The sequence below is a fragment of the Oncorhynchus mykiss genome, chromosome 3, assembly GCF_057628025.1.
Source record: "Oncorhynchus mykiss isolate SJ-2025 chromosome 3, ASM5762802v1, whole genome shotgun sequence".
Lineage (NCBI taxonomy): Eukaryota > Metazoa > Chordata > Actinopteri > Salmoniformes > Salmonidae > Oncorhynchus > Oncorhynchus mykiss.
This window is the reverse complement of record NC_143024.1, coordinates 55,185,171-55,211,839: the sequence shown is the minus strand read 5'-3', so window position 1 is coordinate 55,211,839 and position 26,669 is coordinate 55,185,171. Positions and strand designations below refer to the sequence as shown.

Below are 26,669 nucleotides of genomic sequence, written 5' to 3'. Positions count from 1 at the left end.
CGCTTGTGCAAAGCTGTCATCAAGGCAAAGTGTGGCTACTTTGAAGAATCTCAAATATAAAATATATTTTGATTTGTTTAACACGTAAGATGTATCTCTGATCATGTATCTAAGTCTAAGCAGATGATGCATTGGTTGGGTTTAGCAAATGGCCTAGCTGGCATACCTTCACAGTCTATAATAAATGGTTAGTTGATGTTGGTTACTCATATTTTTAAATAACCTATCAAAGAAATTTGATTCTCTGGTTCTCTAAGCTCTACCAATATTTATCTGTCTTAAAAAAGAAAGATGAGCGGTGCTATAATTTAGTTGAATATTAGCCTTCAAAATGATCCACTGCTTGTTTTAGCATTTAGCTTAGCTGACTAACTGTAAAATGACATGTATGGATTAGCCTGCTTGTGCTATATTGGAACTATGGAGCATTGCTTTGCAATAGACTATCTGTGTTAGCATTTAGTTTTTCGTTGCATTGGCCTGCTAGTGCTATCTTGGTGCTAGCTGTCTGTGTTAGCATCTAGCTTGGCTACTAGCTTACCTTTACAGTGGAGGAGGATGTGCTGATTACTGGGGTTTATCTCAGCATTGAAGAACAGACAATGGGCCTTATTTAGCTCACACGTCAGACAGTGTCGAGGGAACAACCCCACAGTCTTCACACTGAAAGTAAGGGGAAGAGGGAAGATTAGGAGACCATTTTAACTTCCACTGCAAATCCTAAAGAGCAGGCCTATTGAGTATCTAGCACGAGTGGTGTTTGCAGTTTGCACATGATATTTACACTCCACAGAAATGAAGAGATGAGCAATGTTGAGGTTGGGAGTTAATTAGTTCACCTGAAAGCATTTGAAATGTTATTAAGCCGATTCGATCTCATCATAAGACCAGCTGGATTTGGATATGGTTGGTTGAAAAATGTAATTATTACTTCTCTAGACTTCAGATTCTTTAAAAGAACAAGGTAACTGTAAATGAGGGATACAAATTATATTGAAAGCAGGTGCTTCCACATAGGTCTGGTTCCTGAGTTTAATAAGCAATTATCGTCCCATCATGCTTAGGTTCATTGTTTTGGATACCATTTCTATGCCCCAATAGGATGGCAATGCCCCCATCCACAGGGCAAGAGTGGTCACAGAATGGTTTGATGAACATGAAAATGATGCAAACCATATGCCATGGCCATTGCTGTCACCAGATCTCAACCCAATTGAACACTTCTGGGAGATTCTGGAGCTGCGCCTGAGACAGCGATTTCTACCATCATCAACAAAACACCAAATTATGGAATTCCTCATGAAAGAATGGTATCTCATCGCTCCAATAGAGTTCCAGACACACAATCTTTGCAAGGCGCATTGAAGCTGTTCTGGCTCGTGGTGACCCAACGCCCTTTTAAGACAATTCATGTTGGTGTTTTCTTTACTTTGGCAGTTACCTGTATTATTTGGTGTACACAATCTTACATCAAGAGCGTCTCTATATTTCTGTCTGCACAAAACTTCAGCTGTTTACCGTTGTTATGACATGTTCTTCGCAAGAGGGAAATGATAGGCGATAAGACGGACTGTAAAGCAAAGGGGAGCTGTCAAAAACAAGATTCATGACAGGTTGCTAAATGTGTCACCTGTAAAGCTGTCTTCTCCGTGGTGAGCCTTCAGTGCTGAGGAAATAACTGTATGCAGGAAACAAACAAGTTAATTGGGTTTCAAAGAAAATCGGTGGCCTTTGTTAACACGGTTATGCCACAAATACTGTACATGCTCAAGCAGCATTTGTCCTTGTACTTCATAAGCAATGTACATGACATTCAGTCTTGAGGCATTAGGCATGGTGTTTATTGGTGTCAAGTTGAGAATAATAAAATCTGCCTATTTAGCAAAAATATCATGCTAATCCAGTTACTACACAGTTTATTACTCAAGGTTATGTGTTTTACGACAAGTAAATTCTTAAACCTCCTTTTCCCACCATGCACTATGGTGTGTTGTCTGTGATTGGTAGTTACATTGGTCTGAGAATTAGATTCAGAATGTACCTGACACCTTACAAGAGTCATGACACAAAGCCCCTCATAACATACAACCAAGTTCATTGTGATAACAATTACATTTTCTGTTTGTGCTGTCGCCAACTCCTCTACAACATTCATTCATCATTCCATACATGCACATAAACTCAGCAGCAACGAAAAAGTCCCTTTTTCAGGACCCTGTCTTTCAAAGATAATTCGTAAGGGTTTAAACACTGTTTTCCATGCTTGTTCAATGAACCATAAACAACTAATGAACATGCACCTGTGCAACGGTCGTTAAGACACTAAAAGCTTACAGACGGTAGGCAATTAAGGTCACAGTTATGAAAATGTAGGACACTACTGACTCTGAAAAACACAAAAAAACACCAAAAGAAAGATGCCCAGGGTCCAAGGAGGCATGAGGACTGCAGATGTGGCCAGGGCAATAAATTGCAATGTCCGTACTGTGAGACGCCTAAGACAGCGCTACAGGGAGACAGGGCGGACAGCTGATCGTCCTCACAGAGGCAGACCACGTGTAACAACACCTGCACAGGATCAGTACATCCGAACATCACACCTGCGGGACAGGTACAGGATGGCAACAACAATTGCCCGAGTTACACCAGGAACCAACAATCCCTCCATCAGTGCTCAGACAGTCCGCAATAGACCGAGAAAGGCTGGACTGAGGGTTTGTAGGCCTGTTGTAAGGCAGGTCCTCACCAGACATCACCGACAACAACGTCGCCTACGGGCACAAACCCACCATCGCTGGACCAGACAGGACTGGCAAGAAGTGCTCTTCACTGACGAGTCGCGGTTTTGTCTCACCAGGGGTGATGGTCGGATTCGCGTATATCTTTGAAGGAATGGGCGTTACACTGAGGCCTGTACTCTGGAGCGGGATCAATTTGGAGGTGGAGGATCCGTCATGTTCTCAGGCAGTGTGTCACAGCATCATCGGACTGAGCTTGTTGTCATTGCAGCCAATCTCAACACTGTGCGTTACAGGGAAGACATCCTCCTCCCTCATGTGGTGCTCATCCTGACTTGACCCTCCAGTTTGACAATGCCACTTGCCATACTGCTCGTTCTGTGCGTGATTTCCTGCAAGACAGGAATGTCAGTGTTCTGCCATGGCCAGCGAAGAGCCCGATCTCAATCCCATTAAGCACGTCTGGGACATGTTGAATCGGAGGGTGAGGATTAGGGCCATTCCCCACATAAATGTCCAGTAACTTGCAGGTGGAAGAGAGGGGTAACATCTCACAGCAAGAACAGGCACATCTTTTGCAGTCCATGAGGAGGAGATGCACTGCAGTACTTAACACAGCTGGTGGCCACACCAGATACTGACTGTTACTTTTGATTTTGACCCCCCTTTGTTCAGGGACACATTATTCAATTTCTGTGAGTCACATATCTGTGTAACTTGTTCAGTTTATGTCTCAGTTGTTGAATCTTTTTAGGATCATACAAATATTTACACATGTTAAGTTTGCTAAAAAAAATAAACGCAGTTGACAGTGAGAGGAAGTTTATTTTTTTTGCTGAGTTTTTATGATCTGTCGACCAGACTAGATGCTGCCTATGTATGAGATGCCTTTGTGTCAAGAATTGATGTAGGATTAATGTAATTTAAGGTTAAATATCCGGCGTTATCACATATGGGATTCATATCAACATGAGTCCGTTTCCAGATGCCCAACTATCTATCACCTAGCCATACAACACTGTTATATGTGTATACACTGCTTGATCAACTAACATTTTTGAAAAAAAAGCTGCGTGACTTGGAGGTAATTTGTTGTTTAGTACGGTACCCTGCGTCACTGCTTCATTGCACCAGACCAGCGCAAGGGGGAGTTAGAGCACAGACTATGCTTTTGGGTCCCCAGGCACTAATGTGTCTCTCGCTGACAACGAATGGGCGACATAAACATAATAGAAAATCATAATTGTGCACGACTTCAACATTACATTTCAATGAACTGAATGATGAGGTTGAAGAAGGTGATTGAATTTAGAACAATAGTGTAAGAATTGCTATTTCTCTGTCCTGCACACCTTGAAAAATATACTTATTTTTTTGTTTCTACTCGTCAGTAATAAATACTAGAACTGTTGTTACACTAAGTTTTTTATTCTAAAAGAAATGAAAATGTTCTATTATATTCCATGATATTCTTAAGATATACAGTTGAAGTCAGAAGTTTACATACACTTAGGTTGGAGTCATTAAAACTCGTTTTTCAACCACTCCACAAATTTCTTGTTATCAAACTAAAGTTTTGGCAAGTCAGTTAGGACATCTACTTTGTGCATGACACAAGTAATTTTTCCAACAATTGTTTACAGGCAGATTATTTCACATATAATTCAATGTATCACAATTTTAGTGGGTCAGAAGTTCACTTACACTAAGTTGACTGTGCCTTTAAACAGCTTGGAAAATTCCAGAAAATTATGTCATGGCTTTAGAAGCTTCTGATAGGCTAATTGACATCATTTGAGTCAATTGGAGTTGTACCTGTGGATGTATTTCAAGACCCCCCTTCAAACTCAGTGCCTCTTTGCTTGACATCATGGGAAAATCAAAAGAAATCAGCCAGACCTCCACAAGTCTGGTTCATCCTTGGAAGCAATTTAAAAATGCCTGAACGTACCATGGTCATCTGTACAAACAATAGTATGCAAGTATAAACACTATGGGACCACGAGTCCTATATTGACATAACCTGAAAGGTCGCTCAGCAAGGAAGAAGCCACTGCTCCAAAACGGCCATAAAAAAGTCAGACTAACGGTTTGCAACTGCACATGGGGACAAAGATCATACTTTTTGGAGAAATGTCCTCTTGTCTGATGAAACAAAAATAGAACAGTTTGGCCATAATGACCTTTGTTATGTTTGAAGGAAAAATGGGGAGGCTTGCAAGCCGAAGAACACCATCCCAACCGTGAAGCACCGGGGTGGCAGCATCATGTTGTGGGGGTGCTTTGCTGCAGGAGAGACTGGTGCACTTCACAAAATAGGTGGCATCATGAAGAATGAAAATGATGTGGATATATTGAAGCAACATCTCAAGACATCAGTCAGGAAGTTAAAGCTTGGTTGCAAATTGGTCTTCCAAATGGACAATGACCCCAAGCATACTTCCAAAGTTGTGGCAAAATGGCTTAAGGACAACAAAGTCATGGTATTGGAGTGGCCATCACAAAGCCCTGACCTCAATCCTACAGAAAATGTGTGGGCAGACCTGATAAAGTGTGTGCGAGCAAGGTGGCCTACAAACCTGACTCAGTTACACCAGCTCTGTCAGGAGGAATAGGCCAAAATTCACCCAACTTATTGTGGGAAGCTTGTGGAAGGCTACCTGAAATGTTTGACCCAAGTTAAACAATTTAACGGCAATGCTACCAAATTCTAATTGAGTGTATGTAAACTTCTGACCCACTGGGAATGTGATGAAATAATTAAAAGCTTAAATAAATAATTCTCTCTATTATTATTCTGACATTTCACATTCTTAAAATAAAGTGGTGATCCTAACTGACCTAAGACAGCAAATTTTTACTTGCATTAAATGTCAGGAATTGTGAAAAACTGTATGCATGTAAACTTCCGACTTCAACTGTATGTGTTGACTGAATATAAGCAAGTGACGTCTGTTAAATAATCAAGTTGATGGCGCAGTCATATAGCCTCGTCACCTACATAAAGCTGAGTGACTCACTCATTCATGGCTTTGGATCAAAATAAATAAGTACCAACCTTCTTTCTGATAGACTTTAATAAATAAATGTTTTGGATATCCTGACCTGGACATCATGTTTTATAATAGCCCATTATGGGCTATTAGCAGGACAATAGACTCTTGCCAACACTATCTTGATACTTTGTGCAAGGCATTTGCAACCCAAAAAAAGCATTAAAGACAAAGTTAAGTACTTGAGGTCACCTAGAAAGTCTGGACGTGGCCTGCTTTCCCTTATGTCAGGAATTAGAAACGTTACCATGTTTACCACAGTATATACTGTAGGCTGTGTTTACTTGTCAGACGGCACAATAGCCTAATAAACAAATAGTAGCCTAATAGAAAAGCCCATCCAACTTCTTCAAAATCATATTGTTATTTGTTTTATTTATTATGCTCCTTTGCACCCCAGTACCGCTACTTGCACACACTTCTGCACATCTATCACCCCAGTGTTAAATGTGCCATACTGTAATAATTTCGCCACTATGGCCTATTTATTGCCTGACCCCCTTATCCTACCTCATTTGCACACACTGTATATAGACTTTCTCTATTGTATTACCGACTGTATGTTTGTTTATTCTATGTGTAACTCTGTGTTGTTGTTTGTTTCACACTGCTTTGCTTTATCTTGGCCAGGTCGCAGTTGTAAATGAGAACTTGTTCTCAACTAGCCTACCTGGTTAAATAAAGGGAGAGCTCCATATTCAATTACAGAAATACTCATTATAGCCCAGCATACAAATCATTACAAACAGTAACCAGCCAAGTAGAAGAGTTACACAAGTCAGAAATAGAGATAAACTTAATCACTTGCCTTTGATGATCTTCATATGGTTGCACTCAGAAGACATTCATTTATTCAATAAATATTCCTTTTGTTTGATAAAGTCTCTTTTTATCCAAAGACTTCAGTTTTGTTTGTGCGTTTTCTTCAGTAATCCACAGGCTCAAACGCAGTCACAACAGGCAGACAAAAAAATCCAAATAGTATCCGTAAAGTTCGTAGAAACATTTCAAACGGTGTTCATAATCAATCCTCAGGTTGTTTTTAGCCTAAATAATCGATAATATTTCAACCGGACAATAACGTCGTCAATATAAAAGGTAACCAAGAAAGGCACTCGCTCTGTGACACGGCAGGGTCCACTCATTCAAGCCTGAAACAATTTGAAGCCTGAAACAATTTCTAAAGACTGTTGACATCTAGTGGAAGGCATAGAAACTGCAATTTGAGTCCTAAGTCAATGGCATTGAATAGAAAACTGCAAAAACAAAAAATCCTACTTTTCTCAGGTTTTCGGCTGCCATATTCATATACTATCTTCTGGGCCTAAGTAGATAACAGTTTAATTTGGGCACGCTTTTCATCCAAAATTCCAAATGCTGCCCCCTACCCCAGAGAAGTTAAAGTGCATGTGGGTGACCTCATGCAACCGCAACATGTTGGATGAAACATATACTGTACTGTGCTGTATTTCTTTATCAGCATCTTTATGCTTTCGTTAATAATAATAATGATAGAAAGCCTTTCCAAATGCAGATGTTTATTTCGATATGGATCCATAACGAACTACTATGGGAATAAGTATCACTAAATGGCAGAAATATTGGAACAAAGTAGGCTAAGGAAGGTAAACAAATTGTTGCTTAGTTGAAAATACTCTTTCAAAATGAATGGAAGAAACAGCATTCAAAGGTCAAGACAGCACTGCTCTGAGACATGCATGGGGACTGGTCATGATAAATCAACAAGATTTTTATTTTCACTGAATCTCTGTTTGGGTATTGGTTAGACTACAATTATGGTGTGGTAATGTTAGGATTATTTTGCTCTTACTGTAGTACTGTAGACTACTCCCGACTGGTCATGTTGTACTGCGCAATTATGGGCTAATAGCAGGACAAAAGACTCTTGCCAAAATGGAGGGTAGGGGGAGAATCGTTTCGTCAAATGTATTTCTTAGTTAGATTGGTTGCAATTTCCGTTTTATCCACCAGAAAAGACAGAACAAATAATACAAATATTATTGTAGTTAAACACAAATATACTAATTGAGAACTTTATCAATTGGAACCTTTAACCTCTTGAAGCTAGGGGGCACTATTTTTATTTTTTGAAAAATAACGTTCCCAAAGTAAACGGCCTATTTCTCAGGACCAGATGCTAGAATATGCATATAATTGACAGCTTAGGATAGAAAACACTCTAAAGTTTCCAAAACTGTAAAAATATTGTTTGTGAGTATAACAGAACATTTTTATCAGGAAGTGACTCATATTTTGAAACTGTTGTGTTCCTATGCATCCCTATTGGCCATTGAAAGGGATATCAACCAGATTCCTTTTTCTACGTGTTCCCTAAGGTGTCTACAGCCTTCAGACGTAGTATCACGCCTTTATGTTGAAGAATGTGCGTAAAGGACCACATTGCGTAAGTGGCCAGCTGAGGGCTCTCAGAGTGATTCTTGCGTAAAAGACAGAGGCAGTCATTTTTCCTCTCGGTCCTACTGAAAAGCCCTTTGTCCCGGTTGATATATTATCGAATAGATATTTAAAAAACACCTTGAGGATTGACAAACAAACGGAGGTATTTTAGGTATAAAAATAATCTTTATGGAACAAAAGGAACATTTGCTGTCTAACTGGGAGTCTCGTCAGTGAAAACATCCGAAGATCATCAAAGGTAAACAAATAATTTGATTGTTTTTCTGATTTTCGTGACCAAGCTTCCTGATGCTAGCTGGACATAATGCTATGCTAGGCTATTGATAAACTTACACAAACGTTTGTCTTGCTTTGGCTGTAAAGCATCATTTCAAAATCTGAGACGACAGGGTGATTAATTAACAAAAGGCTAAGCTGTGTTTCGCTATATTTCACGTGTGATTTCATTAATATTAATATTTTCTAGTAAGATTATTTGGCCGTTGCGAGGTTTTAACACGTGAAAGAGGGAAAAGGTATTATTATTATCATTATTAACCATGTTTTTCACAAGCATAGCAGGCTGTGAATTCTGCAAACAACGTTTCTAGGATTGGCTATTAGCAGGACAATATGGCAGCAGGTAGACTAGTGGTTAGAGCGTTGGACTAGAACTATTAACCGAAAGGTTGCAAGATCATATCCCTGAGCTGACAAGGTAAACATCTGTCATTCTACCCCTACACAAGGCAGTTAACCCACTATTCTTAGGCCATCATAGAAAATAAGAATTTGTTCTTAACTTACTTTTCTAGTTAAATAAAGGTCTTAGTGCAAGAGACATCACTACAGTCCCTGGTTCTAATCCAGGCTGTATCACATCTGACAGTGATTGGGAGTCCAATATAGTGGTTCAGAATTGGCCCAGTGCCGTCTGGGTTTGGCCGGCTGGCATGTCCTTGTCCATAAAATAGCCACGCTGGGCTTGTGGTTTCTCTCCCTCTAAGAACAGAAATAGATATTTTGGCCTTTATGAATATTATTTTGGCCTTTGTTCAAATTATAATCACTCACTTTTTGAAAACTAAATCATCTCCAAAATATTGTTATTTTTTAAACAAAGTGACTATTATTAATTGATTTACAATTATATAAAAGCCCCTTAGATGTTCTTACAGATCATATTTGCCCTAACGGAATACGCCCCTTAGATATTAATTTAGAATCCTCCAATCCTCTAAATCTAATCATTGGCGGAGAGTCACGTCATTTATTTTTTATATATACTGTAGGCCTACTGCAGGCGACATGAGTCTCACTAGTGTTGAGTAATGTGCTGTTAAAAGTGGTGTAGGTCTTATTTTAAAAGCATATTGAAATTAGGATTTAGCCTACCCGCGTGTGGTCAACTATTTCAGCACCGTTTTGCACTGATCTGAGACAAGCATGGGGACTTGTCTTGATGAATCAATGAGATTTTTATTTTCCCTGAATCTCTGTTTGTGTATTGGTTAGACTACAATTAGGGAGTGGAAATGTCAGGATTATTTTGCTCTTACTGTAGTACTGTAGCCTACTCCCAACCGGTCCTGTTGTACAGCGCCAGTATTGGTTAATAGCAGGACAATAGATACTTTGTGCAAGGCAATGGATTAGAAACATTGCAGATGGGGCCTCCCGAGTGGCGCAGGGGTCTATGACACTGCATCACAGTGCAAACTGTGTTGCTACAGATGCTGGTTCCATACCCGTGCCGGCCGCAACTGGGAGACCCATGAGGCGACGGTGGGCTTTTTGTTTCTCTCCCTCTAAAAACAGAAATAAATCATTCTGAATAACAAACTGGCTTTATTTACACATGAGTAAGAATGTCTCACGCCATGTTCAAGAATTGCTCTCGCTCACTTTAGGTTATTTGAAAATGAAATAATCTCCAAAATATTGTTATTTTTTTAAACAAAGCGGTTATTATTAATATCAACATTTCTGTTTGGGTGTTGGTAAGACTACAATTAGGATGTGAAAATGTTATGCTCTTAGTACTGTAGCCTACTCCCAACCGTAACGTTGTACAGCGCCATATTTTCCGTTCCAAACTAATGTAAACCTTGAGGGTTTAGTTTTTCTTGGAATAGAATCACCATTATATGAATCAAATTATTAAGCTACATTTCTTAAAATCAATCCCATATACTATGTTCTTACAAAAAAGTTTTTAAATTCACTCATAGAGCCAATATGGAAGGCTATCAAATGCTTCTCAAAGATGCGTGGTCAAACTAGCACTAACTAGCATTAATGGTAATAATGGCTGAGAATTAAATAATGTTTCATAGAATTATTCTGCAGCCCGCAAGGTGTGCTGCAGTATGACACAACTTTTAAAGGAAGAACCACTGTATGCACAATACCTGAATCCTCATTATTCATATATTATGCAGAGCCCAGAAGAGACACTCACATGTTGTCGTTGCTCTCATCATAGGCCAGGATCTTAGTTACTTCCCAGTTCCCTGATGTAAGATGGCGGACTTCATTTTGATCTGCTCTGAACTGGAGGGAGGAAGGGGAACAGACAAAGGAAATAAACAATTAGAAGAGTCTTACACAGTACATACAGTGCCTTGCGAAAGTATTCGGCCCCCTTGAACTTTGCGACCTTTTGCCACATTTCAGGCTTCAAACATAAAGATATAAAACTGTATTTTTTTGTGAAGAATCAACAACAAGTGGGACACAATCATGAAGTGGAACAACATTTATTGGATATTTCAAACTTTTTTAACAAATCATAAACTGAAAAATTGGGCGTGCAAAATTATTCAGCCCCTTAAGTTAATACTTTGTAGCGCCACCTTTTGCTGCGATTACAGCTGTAAGTCGCTTGGGGTATGTCTCTATCAGTTTTGCACATCGAGAGACTGACATTTTTTCCCATTCCTCCTTGCAAAACAGCTCGAGCTCAGTGAGGTTGGATGGAGAGCATTTGTGAACAGCAGTTTTCAGTTCTTTCCACAGATTCTTGATTCGATTCAGGTCTGGACTTTGACTTGGCCATTCTAACACCTGGATATGTTTATTTTTGAACCACTCCATTGTAGATTTTGCTTTATGTTTTGGATCATTGTCTTGTTGGAAGACAAATCTCCGTCCCAGTCTCAGGTCTTTTGCAGACTCCATCAGGTTTTCTTCCAGAATGGTCCTGTATTTGGCTCCATCCATCTTCCCATCAATTTTAACCATCTTCCCTGTCCCTGCTGAAGAAAAGCAGGCCCAAACCATGATGCTGCCGCCACCATGTTTGACAGTGGGTATGGTGTGTTCAGGGTGATGAGCTGTGTTGCTTTTACGCCAAACATAACGTCTTGCATTGTTGCCAAAAAGTTCAATTTTGGTTTCATCTGACCAGAGCACCTTCTTCCACATGTTTGGTGTGTCTCCCAGGTGTCTTGTGGCAAACTTTAAATGACACTTTTTATGGATATCTTTAAGAAATGGCTTTCCTCTTGCCACTCTTCCATAAAGACCAGATTTGTGCAATATACGACTGATTGTTGTCCTATGGACAGAGTCTCGCACCTCAGCTGTAGATCTCTGCAGTTCATCCAGAGTGATCATGGGCCTCTTGGCTGCATCTCTGATCAGTCTTCTCCTTGTATGAGCTGAAAGTTTAGAGGGACGGCCAGGTCTTGGTAGATTTGCAGTGGTCTGATACTCCTTCCATTTCAATATTATCGCTTGCACAGTGCTCCTTGGGATGTTTAAAGCTTGGGAAATCTTTTTGTATCCAAATCCGGCTTTAAACTTCTTCACAACAGTATCTCGGACGTGCCTGGTGTGTTCCTTGTTCTTCATGATGCTCTCTGCGCTTTTAACGGACCTCTGAGACTATCACAGTGCAGGTGCATTGATACGGAGACTTGATTACACACAGGTGGATTGTATTTATCATCATTAGTCATTTAGGTCAACATTGGATCATTCAGAGATCCTCACTGAACTTCTGGAGAGAGTTACAGCTGCACTGAAAGTAAAGGGGCTGAATAATTTTGCACGCCCAATTTTTCAGTTTTTGATTTGTTAAAAAAGTTTGAAATATCCAATAAATGTCGTTCCACTTCATGATTGTGTCCCACTTGTTGTTGATTCTTCACAAAAAAATACAGTTTTATATCTTTATGTTTGAAGCCTGAAATGTGGCAAAAGGTCGCAAAGTTCAAGGGGGCCGAATACTTTCGCAAGGCACTGTATCTATAAAAACGACTTATTCATCATCATCAGCATGACCCTCACTTCTTGTTCTGTAACCACAGAGATATTACCCTCACCACGGTGGAAACTATAGAAACAGAACACTTTGAGTGGTAACCACGGTGACATGAGTGACCCCCATCGGTTCAGTAACCATGGCGACTTGATCCTATACCTGTGTGGTGAACATGGCGATGTGATGGAACTCTCCGCGCCCGCCTTGCTTGACGGGCACTGTCAGGAAGAATCTGCTGCCGTCCCTGGAGAACACTGGTTCCTGGTTCTGCAGAAACAAACACAGCAAACATTTTACTTTTGAGTGTTATGACCATTATATGGACCACAGAGATTGTGTATAATAGACTAGTAATATTCATGTCTTGGCATTTTAGGCCAATCATTAACAATGTGCACAATAAAGATCTATTGAATTAAATGGAATGGAACTTTGATTTGATATGTTTGACCATGACTGACTTTACAGGAGTTAAGATGTTTTACCTGCTTGGAAAGCCAGAGCTCTGAGGTCTCCTCATGCCTCTGAAATAGAAAGACCAAAATGTTAACAGTTAATAGTATGTCCCGTTTTAACCAATTAACCATTCCACAAGACAGCCCAAACTCCTTCAAAATCATCCAATTCCCTTTCTTCCCCAATACATTAAAATGTCGGAATATGTGCTCTTTCATTTAAACACATTGCAGACAAGGACAAAAGCCCTGGCAGAGAAGATGAGTCCGGGCCCAGGGAAAGCAGCTTCTTGGCTGGAGAGCCTGTTTGGTTGTGCTCTAGCCATCTGTGGGGCCTGACCCTGGAACAGTCAAACTGAACAGTTTCCCACAGACTGCCACGCTTTCCCCACAGGGGACTGCTGCTCTGCCCTGTTCCAGACAAAGCTTATAATAACACTCTGCAATCAAAACAAATTGTGTGAAGGATAAATCTTTACTTTAGTGTTCATGAAAACAGTTCTATGAGATGATAAAAGCTTCCCATAAAAAAATTACAGAATAATTCATGTGATTTATAGTGTGTTTATCTGATAAATGCCACGAGATAATCTTCTTCTTCAAAATGGTGCGTAAACAGAACGTGCATACACCCCTTTACAAGAACCCTTTAGCATGCATAGTAAAAAGCACACCAAACAACACAACAGGTGCTAAGCCCATATGTAAACTGTTTCAGATGCCCATACTTTCAGATGAGGCATTCGAGTAAACAATCTCTTTCCCTTTGGTACAGTAGCATAGCAATAACAGTCAGTGCATTGTCTGCTCTCTCCTCCCACTGCCAATATAACATAATGTCCCACCACTGGGAGTGTGCCATCCCCCCCCCCCCCCACCCCACTCCATACACAGAATGCCATTATTCTCACCTTAACACAGGCCCCTGTGGTGGTGTCACACACGGTCAGGATTGACACATTCTGGGCACGGCTCATCCACCTGACCGTTGTCTTGGTTTTACTGATCCACTTGACCATGGCTACATAGTGCTCCCTACGAGAGAGCACAACCAGTTATTATTGATTGAAAATAACCTTGTCTCTCCAAAAATAAAACTTTCCAAGATTTGTCTTCATTATTGTTTTCATGATCATTATGTATCACACCTTATTTTGAGGCTGTCTGGTGGTGTGAGCTCCTGAGTATGGGTCGGCCCGTACAAATTCACCACGTATAACTTCACTGTGGGGTTTGGTTGGCCTGCCTGAAAACAGAGTAAGTATTTTAGATACTGTAGCACCACTACATATGATAAATCAAAGATGAATCATAGAGAAAAAAAACACACATTACAATCACCATATCAACTAAGCTAAACATTGTAATTATGAAGAGCAATATTATACAGTGTATGTACCTACATAATAACCCACCTCCAAAACATCCCCAAACAATGGATGATAATAATAATCAAGAATTATTTAACACATGCCCTGACAATATATGAATAATAGCTACAGTATGTCATTACACAATACAAAACAATTTTGAATGGTGATACAAATGTTGGTAACGCTTTACATAAAGTTGCCCCTATTACTTTTTAACTACACCGTAAAAACTGTAGTAATAGGTGTTACTATGTAATTACATGGTAAGAAGGTTGTAGCGCTAGCAGTTATTGCACAATTTGAAATGTGTATTTACATATCCACTTGCTGACGGTTACTCCGCATGAGTTTACTGATGTTACACATTTTCTTGTTCCACAATGCAACTAATGTTTTGTAATTACAAGTTTGAAAGTTACCTGTGAATTACCATGTTAATAACGCGAACCAAAATCTGACTTTGTTACAAGGTGCCACTGCCATCGAATACACATGCAATACCAGGGTTGATAAATAGGCTAGGGTCTGTTTGCAACAATTGTCATTAACTACCGGTCAGTTTCAATGAGTTTATTTATATGTTATGACCTGGCTCAAAGGCTGTCCCGAATCAAATGTAATGTAATAACAATGTGTTCACGCAACTTTATGTAAAGTGAAACCCAGTAGGGTATAACCTTTATTACCATGTAGTTAGAATATAACTTTTGCAGACAGAAAATAGAGGAGACTGGAGAACATTAGGCATAACCCTTTTAGTTACATTCTACTTAAAATGTATAAACCATTAACAGCCAACTCTGTAATTACAATGTTGTTACAAGAGATATACATGTATTTACAATGTACTTACCCAGGAGTAAGCATCATGTAAAGTGAAGTGAATTTTCTTATGACTTTTGTACAAATGTAAATGGATGTTTATACTTACAATGTTCAATGGATTTGCCAAAGATTCATATTCAAACCTTTCAAATTCAATTCTCCATTTCAGACTCAAAGCAATAACTATTTTAGTTAGTAAAAATAAGTAAGACAAGGTGGTAAAGCTAGTGAGCTAGCATTTCCCCCTTATTCATTAATGTAGCTAGTGAGCAGCTAGCTAAGCACAGGCACAGTGTCAACACACGTTACAAAATCCTCATAAAACGTATGAAACATTTAGTTAACCAACAATGCAGAATTTTTTAAAATAAGAAAATATTAGTGAAAAAAATAAAGAAAAAATCAAATAACCTGAAGTAAGAAAAAAGTAACACAAGAAAATAACAAGAAGATAGCAATAACAAGGTTATCTTGTTACGGAGGTGGTCCCTGCACAGGAACAGCTCAGCGGAAATTTCAGAGCGCCACCTATAATACTCAATAAATCTCAAACTTTCATAAAAATACACATGCAAGGTACTGAATTAAAGCTACACTCGTTGTGAATCTAGACACCACGTCAGATTTGTAAAATGCTTTTCGGCGAAAGCATGAGAAGCTATTATCTGATAGCATGCACCCCCCCAAAATACCAGCACGACACGTAAACAACAGATTTTGCGGTAGCCGGCGCTACCCAAAACGCAGAAATAAAATATAAAACATTCATTACCTTGGACGAGATTCTTTGTTGGCACTCCTATATGTCCCATAAACATCACAATTGGGTCTTTTTCCCGATTAAATCCGTCATTGTATACCCAAAATGTCATTTGCTGAAGGCCAGTCTGATGCTGCAAAAAGCCCATTTACAAGACGCAACGTCACTTTTTAAAATTACAAAAGTCGCCTATAAACTTTTACAAATCACTTCAAACGACTTTTCTAAACCAACTTTAGGTATTAATAAATGTTAATGATGTATCAAATTGATCACGGGGCGATCTGTATTCGATAGCAGCAAGTCTGGAAATCATCGTCCATTTTTTCAGTTTCACAACATACTGTGGTGCGCCTCAAGAAAGGAGGGGCCTATTCGTGTTGTCGCCTTAAACAATACATTGAATGGCGGACAAATATTTTTTTTGTGTTTTTGGTAAACAGTTTTACTCCTAAACACGTTCTGTTATAGCCACAGACCCGATTTAACCAGTTTTAGAGACTTCAGAGTGTTTTCTATACACACATACTTATCATATGCATATACTATATTCCTGGCATGAGTAGCAGGACTTTGAAATGTTGCGCGATTTTTAACAAAAAGCTGCGAAAATTCGCATCATCCATAACAGGATGGGGGTACCTGTACCGAGTCAATGTGCGGGGGTACAGGTTAGTCGAAGTAATTGACTAACGGATTACATCCAATATGTTACATGTAAGGGTTACAAAAAAACGGTAACTGTAATTGGTTACATTACCAGCAAAAATATTGTAATCAGATTACAGATACTTTTGAAAAACTAAGATGATTATTTCCAGGATTACTTTGTTTTCTCAATGACAATCAAATCAGCATTGAAAAAAGGCACAAGTTTAAGTTTGTTCCACCTGAGTAAGTCTGACCACAAGTCAGAGACCACCATGATGACACACCAAATGGGTTTGATAGATCGCGGGAAAAGAGCTACAGTCCAAGCTAGGTCTTCCAATGGTGCGACTGCTGTCGGCATCCAAAGATGATCCAATTTAAATAAACGCTTGGAGGTAAGGATGACAACAGTGGAGTCGTCTACGGCGATACAGTTATCACTTATTATTGATATCTACATGTACATAGGACATTGATGTGAATCACAATGCTGCTCTCTCATTTAGCTATTTGCGCTTTACGGATTGTGGGTGTTGTGGATGGCTGTTCACAAATCTAAATGTGTATTTGAACCAAAGAATGGTTGAATTCAAGAAATTTAAGCTGCCTATCAATCATTGTTTTGAAACCAGTGGACAGCCAGTGAAAAATGCGCTCTTGCAACAGCTGCATAGTGAGGATCCCAGCCTATGGAATAAAAGTGGGGCTTTTATTGCTCAATCTAATTCATGCTGATAAAAAAAAAAATAATAATAGGCCTAATGGACACATGCTCAAACTTGCACACTTTTGATAGACTAAAGGGACAATCTGTAGTTGCTACAACCATTTTTGGACTTAATGTTGATATCATGTATAGTCAGTCCTTGCATCTATAGCTCTGTCTATTAATCTGAGAGTGGCTACATTTCTCCAGGCCCATCCCTTATATTTTTACCAAAATAGAAGCTGGGCAGCCGTTCTGTTATTGTTTCTTTGGGGGATTTGCCCTTTAAACAGCTGCATATTATCAAGATATCTGTAATGCTCGTCCTCTTCTTCTGACGAGGAGTAAGAGAGTTCGGACCAATTTGCAGCGTGGTAAGTGTCCATTTTAATATGTAAAACTGAACACTACAAAATAATAAAGTGAAACAAACGAAACAGTCCCGTATGGCACAAACACTAGCATAATCACCCACAACTCAAAAGTGAAACCAGGCTACCTAAGTATGGTTCTCAATCAGGGACAACGATTGACAGCTGCCTCTGATTGAGAACCATACCAGGCCAAACACAGAAATCCCAAATCATAGAAAAAGGAACATAGACAACCCACCTAACTCACGCCCTGACCATACTAAACAAAGACATAACAACAGAACTAAGGTCAGAACGTGACAATATCAAATTGTCACCAACAAAAACGTAAACAACAGGCCTATAGCAAATGCAGAATATGGCATTCATTCAGCGCTTTTTAGTAGTGCTCAAAGCATGCCATTCCATGAGCGCAGCATTTATTTTTCGAATCAATGAGCCCAATCAGTTCTCCATGACAACAAAATCATAAACAACCGAGTAGGGCTGGTTAATAAATCCTTAGTTTTGAAGTTATGCTCAGGTAAAACAATTTGGCTAATCTATACTGCCATATTTCCAAGTCCTATTCTTGAAGATCAAGGGAATGACTGGAATTCTGAAAGACTTTGGTTTATAATGTAACGATACAATTAAATTATATTATTATATGTAGTAGAAAGCGATGGGTTAGAAGAAGTCTACATAACCTACCCATAAAGTAAAAAATGTACATCCATATATGACCAGGTATGTAAACTTTAACATTGATTTATCATTCAATAGATGTCGTTCAACTGGTAACATACATTTTTGTCTTCTTCTAATGCCTCTTAATTGGAAAGTAATCTAAAAGTAACGGAATGTAATCAGATTACAGGTAATCCAAAAGTTACGTTACTGATTACAATTTTGGACAGGTAACTGATAATTGTAATGGATTATAAAGTAACCTACCCAGCCCTGCATGTTGGTAGAGGTAAAGTGACTATGCATAGATAGTAAACAGTGAGTAGCAGCAGTGTAAAAAAGGGGGTCAATGCATACAGTCCGGGTAGACATTTGATTAACAGTTTAGCAGTCTAATGGCATGAGGGTAGAAGCTGTTAACTTAGGGATAAGGTCCCTTTTTCTCCATTTCCACCTGAATGACGGGCCCAAAGCAAACTGCCTGTAGCTCAGGCCCTGAAGCCAGGATATGCATATAATTGGTGCCATTGGAAAGAAAACACTTTGAAGTTTGTAGAAATATTAAGATAATGTAGGAGAATATAACACAATAGATATGGTAGGACAAAATCCAAAGATAAACCAACCAGAATTTTCTTTTTAGAGACAATCCTCTTAGAAATGCAAGATAAATCTCATATTGTAAAATAGCTCCATTCCTATGGCTTCCACAGGGTGTCAGCAGTCTATGTTCAAAGTTTCAGGCTTGTATGAGGACACAGTCTTAGAAATCTGTGTCATGGCGCACCATGATGAAGTTGCGCAAGTGCTAAAATCGGTTTCCTATTGAACATACTTCTTTCCCAAAATAAATATTATAGTTTGATTACATTTTAGGGTGTCTGAGGAGTAAATACAAATGTATTTTGACTTGTTGAAACAAAGTTTAGGGGTAGATTTTCGAATTCCTTACTTTTCAAGTTGAATGAGTGGATTACTCAAATCGGTGGCGTCACCTAAACAGACTTTTAGGGATACAAAAAAAATATTTTTATCTAACAAAACGACACTACATTTTATCGCTGGGACCCTTTGGGATACAAATCAGAGGAAGATTTTCAAAAAGTAAGTGAATATTTAATCTTTATGTGCGAATGTATGAAACCTGTGCCAGTGGAAAAAATATTTTGATGTGGGGTGCCGTCCTCAAACAATCGCATGGCATGTTTTCGCTGTAATAGTTACTGTAAATTGGACAGTGCAGTTAGATTAACAACAATTTGAGCTTTCAGCCGATATAAGATACTTATATGTACCTAAAATATTTAATTGCAATAATAACTATAAAAATATATTTGAATTGTGTGCCCTCCAATTTCACCGGAAGTTGTCCTGCTAGCGGGACACCAATCCTTAAGGAGCCTTTTGGACCTAGACTTGGGACTCCGGTACAGCTTGCCATGTGGTAGCAGAGAGATCAGTCTATGACTAGGGTGGCTGGAGTCTTTGACAATTTTTAGGGCCTTCCTATTTTTATTTATTATTTATTTTTCCTTTATTTAACTAGGCAAGTCAGTTAAGAACAAATTCTTATTTTCAGTGACGGCCTAGGAACAGTGGGTTAACTGCCTGTTCAGGGGTAGAACGACAGATTTGTACCTTGTCAGCTCGGGGGTTTGAACTTGCAACCTTCCGGTTACTAGTCCAACTCTCTAACCTATGACAACATCTGGTATATTGTATGGAGGTCAATGAGAGAGTGACGAATTTGGTCAACAAAAACATGAATGGCTTATTTGCTACGTGAGGTTTATTTGATCGAATAGAAGTTTCATGTTGCTTAAGTTGTTGCGAGTGTAAGTAGGACACATGACATCCCGGCAGGCAACTTTGAGAAAAAACACTATCGGAGTTGTCGTGAGATGGCCATTTCTCTCCACTGAATACAGGCAGTTGACTTCAACAACCCTCATCAAATATTAAAAAAGGAAAACAATAATGAGCTGTATCTACCAATCCAAAGAAAGGATAGGTGGGAGCTAGACAGCCCACCGTGCTGCTTTGTGGAGATCGACTCCCATTATTAGGGCAAGAGACATGTATCTTGTGAACGCATGATCTTTCCTGCAGAGTGAGAGGTCAGTGTGATGTCATTTTCTGGTGAACAACTACAAAATCGTACAAAAATACTAAACATTTGGTAACCTTTTTCTTCACTATTTAGTGACTGGCATTGTATGTTTGGACATTCAAACAAAGAAAAATAAGAAGTCAGAAGAACGCTAGGCTGCCCCCAGGAAGTGACAACACACTTTCTCACTATGATGGAAGTTTGGCTCTTTTTACTGACTGGGATCTTTTCATCTCGTTCATTCAAAAGAACAAATCTTTCAAATCATTTCATGTATTTGATTCAGTAATGCCCAGAGCAAGAAGGAGTTGACAATACCTACTAGTTAACAATTAACTAAAAACCCTAAAGAATTATGATTCCACAAGCCTCTTGCGAGGGAGATTAGCACAATCTAGTTTGTGAACAGCAGCAGCCGCTAAAATGATTAGTTCTCGAGTTGAGCAGAGGCAGGCTGTATATGTTTTACAAACCTGTGTCCATTGAAAACATACGGTAATCAATTAATTGCATTTATTAATTATCAGTTATCAGTTCTGAAGATTTATTTTCCTGAGCACTTATGATAGACAGTTGGTGATCTCCGGAGCAGCTGAGCCGGAGGTATGCATATGAATCCGTCTGTATTCATTGCGGAAAGCATATCGAACGAACGACTCAAATTAACGAGTCACTCGGAAAAACAAATCATGACATTTGAGTCAGTGAAAAGTGTTGTTAAAAAATTGTGTTGACATTGTGCCAGTGCCTAGCCAGCTACATTAATGAATAATGGAGAAATAAATGCTAGCTAGATAGCAACCCAGGATTGTAAAGTTATTGCTTTGAGTCTGAAATGGGGAATTTAATTTAAATTGTTTAAATATGAATCTTTGTCAAATCTATTAAAGAAACAGCTAACTGCAAAATGTTCCTGTCTCCTTATTTTTCCTGGTTTGCCTATTGTCTGCAAATGTTGTTACATTGTAACTACAAAGTAATGCACATGTCACTTCACTTTAAATTAAGTTTCTTGGTTCTGGATAAGTACATTGTAAATACATGTATGTACCTTGTAACAACATTGTAATTACAGAGTTGGCTGTTAAATATTGTTAATAATATTATAAGTTCAATGTAATTTAAAGGGTTATACCTAATGTTCTCGTGTCTCCTAATTTCTTCTGGTTAGCCTGTTCTCTACAAAGACTGTTATATTGTAACCAAATAGTAATTATTAAGATTATACCCTACTGGGTTTCACGTTACATTCAGTTGCTTGCTCCTGGGTAGGTACATGATAATTACTAGTATCGACGCTACACTCGTCCGCATCCTATGACTCGTGGTGCCCCCTTTCCTCCCAGGCGGCTCGGCCCTCCCCTCCTGCTCCGTGGCTGAGTGACTCATTGCGAGTTTACAGAATAGGGCTGCTGGCAGCTGAGCGAAAATGGAGGAAAGCTAAACTTCCAGAGGACCTATCATCCTATCACTCACTCCTCTCTACTTTCTCATCCTCTGTATCCACTGCAAAAGCCACTTTATATCACTAAATTTGAAGCTTCTGCCTGTAACCCTAGGACGCTCTTTCTCACCTTCTCCCTCCTTAATCCCCCCCCCCATCCCACCTCCCGCTCTACGGACGACTTTGTCAACCACTTTTTAAAGAAGGTTGACGACATCTGCTCTTCATTCACTCAGCCTATTGAGTCCACTTTTCCCACTCATACAGAACTACCCTACGCCCTGACCTCTTTCTTCTCTCTCCTGATAAAATCCTGTGACTAGTGAGGTTCGGCCGTCAGACAACCTTCCCGCTCGACCCTATTCCCTCTTCCCTTCTCAGGGTCCATCTCTGGAGACCTTCTCCCATTCCTAATTTCCCTCATCAACTCATCCGTGAACAATGGCTGCGTCCCCTCTGACTTCAAAATGTCGCTCCCTTCCCCAAGAAGCCAGCATTCAACTCCTCTGATGTCAAAAACTACAGACCAGTATCCTTTCTTTATTTTCTTTCCAAAACACTGGACCGTGCTGTCTCTGACCAAATCTCTCTCTCTATCTCTCCCAGAATGATCTCCTTGACACTAACCAGTGTCCGTCTCATGACGGGTCAAATAACCGAGACTGCTCTTCTCTGTGTGACTGAGGCTCTCCGCACTGCCACATCTGACTCTCTCTTCTCTGTTCTCATCCTCCTTGACCTATACGCCGCCTTCGACACCCTGAACCATCAGATCCTCCTCTCCACCCTCTCAGGCCTGGGAGTCTCAAGCTCTGCACATTCTTGGATTTCATCCTACCTGGCAGGCCTCTCCTACAGGTGACATGGAGAGGATCTGTGTCTGCACCACATTCTCTCACTACTGGTCTCCTCAAGGGCTTGGAACTAGGCCCTCTCCTCTTATCTCTCTACACCATATCAATCAGCTCTGTCATATCCTCACATAGTCTCTCCTATGATTACTATGCGGATGACACTCAACTACTTTTCTCCTTCCCCCCTTCTGACACACAGGTTGTGACACAGATCTCTACTTGCCTGACAGATATCTCATCCTGGATGTCGGCCCACCACGTCAAGCTCAACATCGACAAGATGGAGCTGCTCTTCCTCCTTGGGAAGGTGTGCCTGCTCCAAGACCTCCCATCACGATTAACAACTCCACGGTGTGGAGTACAAAGAACTTTAGCGTGATTCTGGACAACACCCTCTCATTCTCTGTAAAAATCAAAGCATTGACTCACTCCTGCAGATTCATGTTCTACAACATCCGTAGATTACGACCCAACCTCACACAGAAAGTGGTGCAGGTCCCAATCCTGGCACTTGTCTTCTACCATCTGGACCAGTACAACTCGCTGTTGGCTGTCTCCCCGCTTGTGCCATCAAACCCAAGCAATTTATCCAGAACGCTACAGGCCGCCTGGTGTTCAACCTTCCCAATTTCTCTTTCCATGTCAACCTGCTCCTCCGCACACTCAACTGGCTTCCAGTCGAAGCGTGCATCTACTACAAGAACATGGTACTTATGTATGGAGCAGCAAGAGTAACTGCCCCTCCCTACCTTCAGGCTATGCTCAAACCATACACCCCAACCCGAGCACTCCATTCTACTACCTCTGGTCACTTGGCCCTACCACCATTACGGGAGGGCAGCTCCTGCTCAGCCCAGTCCAAGCTCTTCTCTGTCTTGGCACCCCGAAGTTAGAACCATCTGCTTGAACAGCAGACTCACTGCCCATCTTCTGAACCCCAACCCACCCTTCCCCCGCCAGCATAGTGGTGACTGCATCATGTTATGAGTATTCTAGGGAGTTTTTTCTATGGTAAGACTCAAAAATTGCCGTCTAGTTATGTTCATCAACCAACTTGACAGAGCTTGAAGGATTGTGCAAATATTGTATCCAGGTTTGCAAAGATCTTAGAGACTTACCCAGAAAGACGCGCAACTGTAATTGCTGCCATATGTACATGTATTGACTCACGGGTGTGAACACTTACAGTACCAGTCAAAAGTTTGGACACACCTACTCATTCAAGGGCTTTTCTTTATTTTTACTATAACTTTGTCTCTATAGCTTTTGTATTACATATACACTGCACACGTTAGGAAAAACCTTCCTAATATTGAAACACCTTTGAAATATTTAAATACTTTTTTTAATCTAAAGTACCAGTCAAAAGTTGCCACAATTATTCTTTATTTTTACTATTTTCTAGATTGTAGAATAATAATGAAAACATCAATACTAGGAAATAACACAAATGGAATCAAACAGGAACCAAAAAAGTGTTAAACAAAACTAAATATATTTTACATTTGAGATTCTTCAAAGTAGCCACCCTTTGCCTTGATGACAGCTTTGCACACTCTTGGCATTCTCTCATCCAGCTTCACCTGGAATGATTTTCAGTCCTGAAGGAGTTCCCAAATATGCTGAGCAGTTGTTGGCTGTTTTTCCTTCACTCTGCGGTCCAAGTCATCCCATACCATCTCAATTGGGTTGAGGTCGGGTGATTGTGGAGGCCTGATGCATCATTCCATCACTCTCCTTCTTGGTCAAATATACCTTACACAGCCTGGAGGTGTGTTGGGTCATTGTCCTGTTGAAAAACTAAGCCCAAACCAGATGAGATGGCGTATCGCTGCAGAATGCTGTGGTAGCCATGCTGGTTAAGGGTGCCTTGAATTCTAAATAAGTCACTGACGGTGTCAAAAGCAAAGCACCCCACACTATCACACCTCCTCCTCCATGCTTTCATGGTGGGAACCACACATGCAGATATCATCCATTCACCAACTCTGCGTCTAACAAAGACACGGCGGTTGGAACCAAAAATCTCAAATTTTGACTCATCAGACCAAAGGTCAGATTTCCACCGGTCTAATGTCCGTTGCTCATGTTTCATGACCCAAGCAAGCCGCTTCTTCTTAATAGTGTTCTGTAGTAGTGGTTTCTTTGCAGCAATTTGACCATGAAGGCCTGATTCACACAGTCTTCTCTGAACAGATGATGTGAGATGTGTTTGTTACTTGAACTCTGTGAAGCATTTATTTGGGCTGAAATTTCTGAAGCTGGTGAATAACAAACTTATCCTGTGCAGCAGAGGTAACTCTGGGTCTTCCTTTGCTGTGGCGGTCCTCATGAGAGCCAGTTTCATCATAGCGCTTGATGGTTTTCGCGACTGCACTTGAAACTTTCAAAGTTCTTGAAATGTTCTGCATTGACTGATCTTCATATCTTAAAGTAATGATGGACTGTAATGTCTCTTTGCTTATTTGAGCTGTGGTTGCCATAATGTGGGCTTGGTATTTTACCAAATAGGGCTATCTTCTGTATACCACCCTTACCATGTCACAACACAACTGATTGGCTCAAATGCATTAAGAAGGAAATACATTTCACATATTAACATTTAAGAAGGCACACCTGTTAATTGAAATGTATTCCAGGTGACTACCTCATTGAGCTGGTTGAGAGAGTCTGCAAAGCTGTCATCAAAGCAAAGGGTGGCTAGTTTGAAGAACACTTTTTTGGGGTACTACATGATTATTTCATAGTAGAAAATAGTAAAAAAAATAATAAAAACCCTGGAATGAGTAGGTGTGTCTAAACTTCTGACTGGTACTGTATGTGAATTAGATTTGCAAATATGTCTAAAAACATGTTTTCAGTTTGTAATTATGGTGTATGTGTGTAGATGGGTGAGAAAAACAAATCTATTTAATTAATTTTCATTTCAGACTGTAACAGAAAATGTGGAGTAAGTGAAGGGTATATATACTTTATGAAGGCTGTGATCAGAGCATCTGCTAAATGACAAAAAATGTAAAAAAGTACATCCTATGTAACTACATTGTTCTCACAGAGGAAATACACCGGTATTACGCGTGCGCAAACCGTGAACAGGACTCAGCACAGTAATTTTACCTGCTACACCAGAGAAGTAAACAGATTTGCACGTGGAAGCAGAATCTCTTCTGCAAGGAATCTATTATCTTTGGGTCCAATATAGTTAGCCTATTTGACTATATAACCATATATAACCACTATATAACCATATTTCTCAATACATAAAAAAGGAAGTTGAGTAAAAATTTCACAACCATCTGCATTCAATGAATTAACCTTGTTCACTAATCAACAATTGAACAGTAGCTGGCTAGCTGTCTGTACTTTGCTGGTCAAATTTTTGTTCACATCAAATGATTTTGTTGACAAAACCAGAGAGGAAAAGGCAAAGCAAGAGGGTCCACTCCAATCAAAATCTATTCAAATGGGAATGCAGTGATAAGGGACTGTATGTTATTTATAATGAGGGACAACTGGAGAAAATTTGATTTCTCTCAAATGAAAAGAGATGGCCCTCCCTTTAGTAAAATACATTTTTACCCAACCCTCACTGAATGCTTGAAAAAGACAAATAACTGAAACATAAAGTGGATAGCGGATAACAGGCCTACAGTTTACCCTCACTCCTAGGACAGACCAAAGCCTTAGATATGGAGCTGTTATTTGTTTTGTAAGCATTACATGGCAAAGTAGCCAGAAGGTTGGCTCCCACGCTGAGGTCTGTCCAACGCTGGTCCGACCAAGCTGACTCCACACTCCAAGACTGCTTCCATCACGTGGACTAGGACATGTATCGTATTGCGTCAGACAACAACATTGACGAATAAGCTGATTCGGTGTGCGAGTTCATTAGAACGTGCGTTGAAGATGTCGTTCCCATAGCAACGATTAAAACATTCCCTAACCAGAAACCGTGGATTGGTGGCAGCATTC

At 39.9% G+C, this 26,669-nt stretch overlaps 1 protein-coding gene across 1 annotated transcript in view; it reads right to left on the bottom strand.

Moving 5' to 3' along the window:
- The window catches only part of LOC110519984 (inactive dipeptidyl peptidase 10), a 207,193-nt gene that overhangs the window by 35,732 nt on the left and 144,792 nt on the right, over positions 1-26,669 (bottom strand). The window contains exons 10-16 of the mRNA XM_036974137.2: positions 14,080-14,177; positions 13,843-13,966; positions 12,962-13,000; positions 12,636-12,743; positions 10,671-10,762; positions 1,631-1,678; positions 542-663 (exon numbers count right to left, since the gene is read on the bottom strand). Of these exons, the coding sequence (XP_036830032.2) occupies positions 542-663; positions 1,631-1,678; positions 10,671-10,762; positions 12,636-12,743; positions 12,962-13,000; positions 13,843-13,966; positions 14,080-14,177 (631 nt within the window). The remainder of the gene's footprint in view (positions 1-541; positions 664-1,630; positions 1,679-10,670; positions 10,763-12,635; positions 12,744-12,961; positions 13,001-13,842; positions 13,967-14,079; positions 14,178-26,669) is intronic.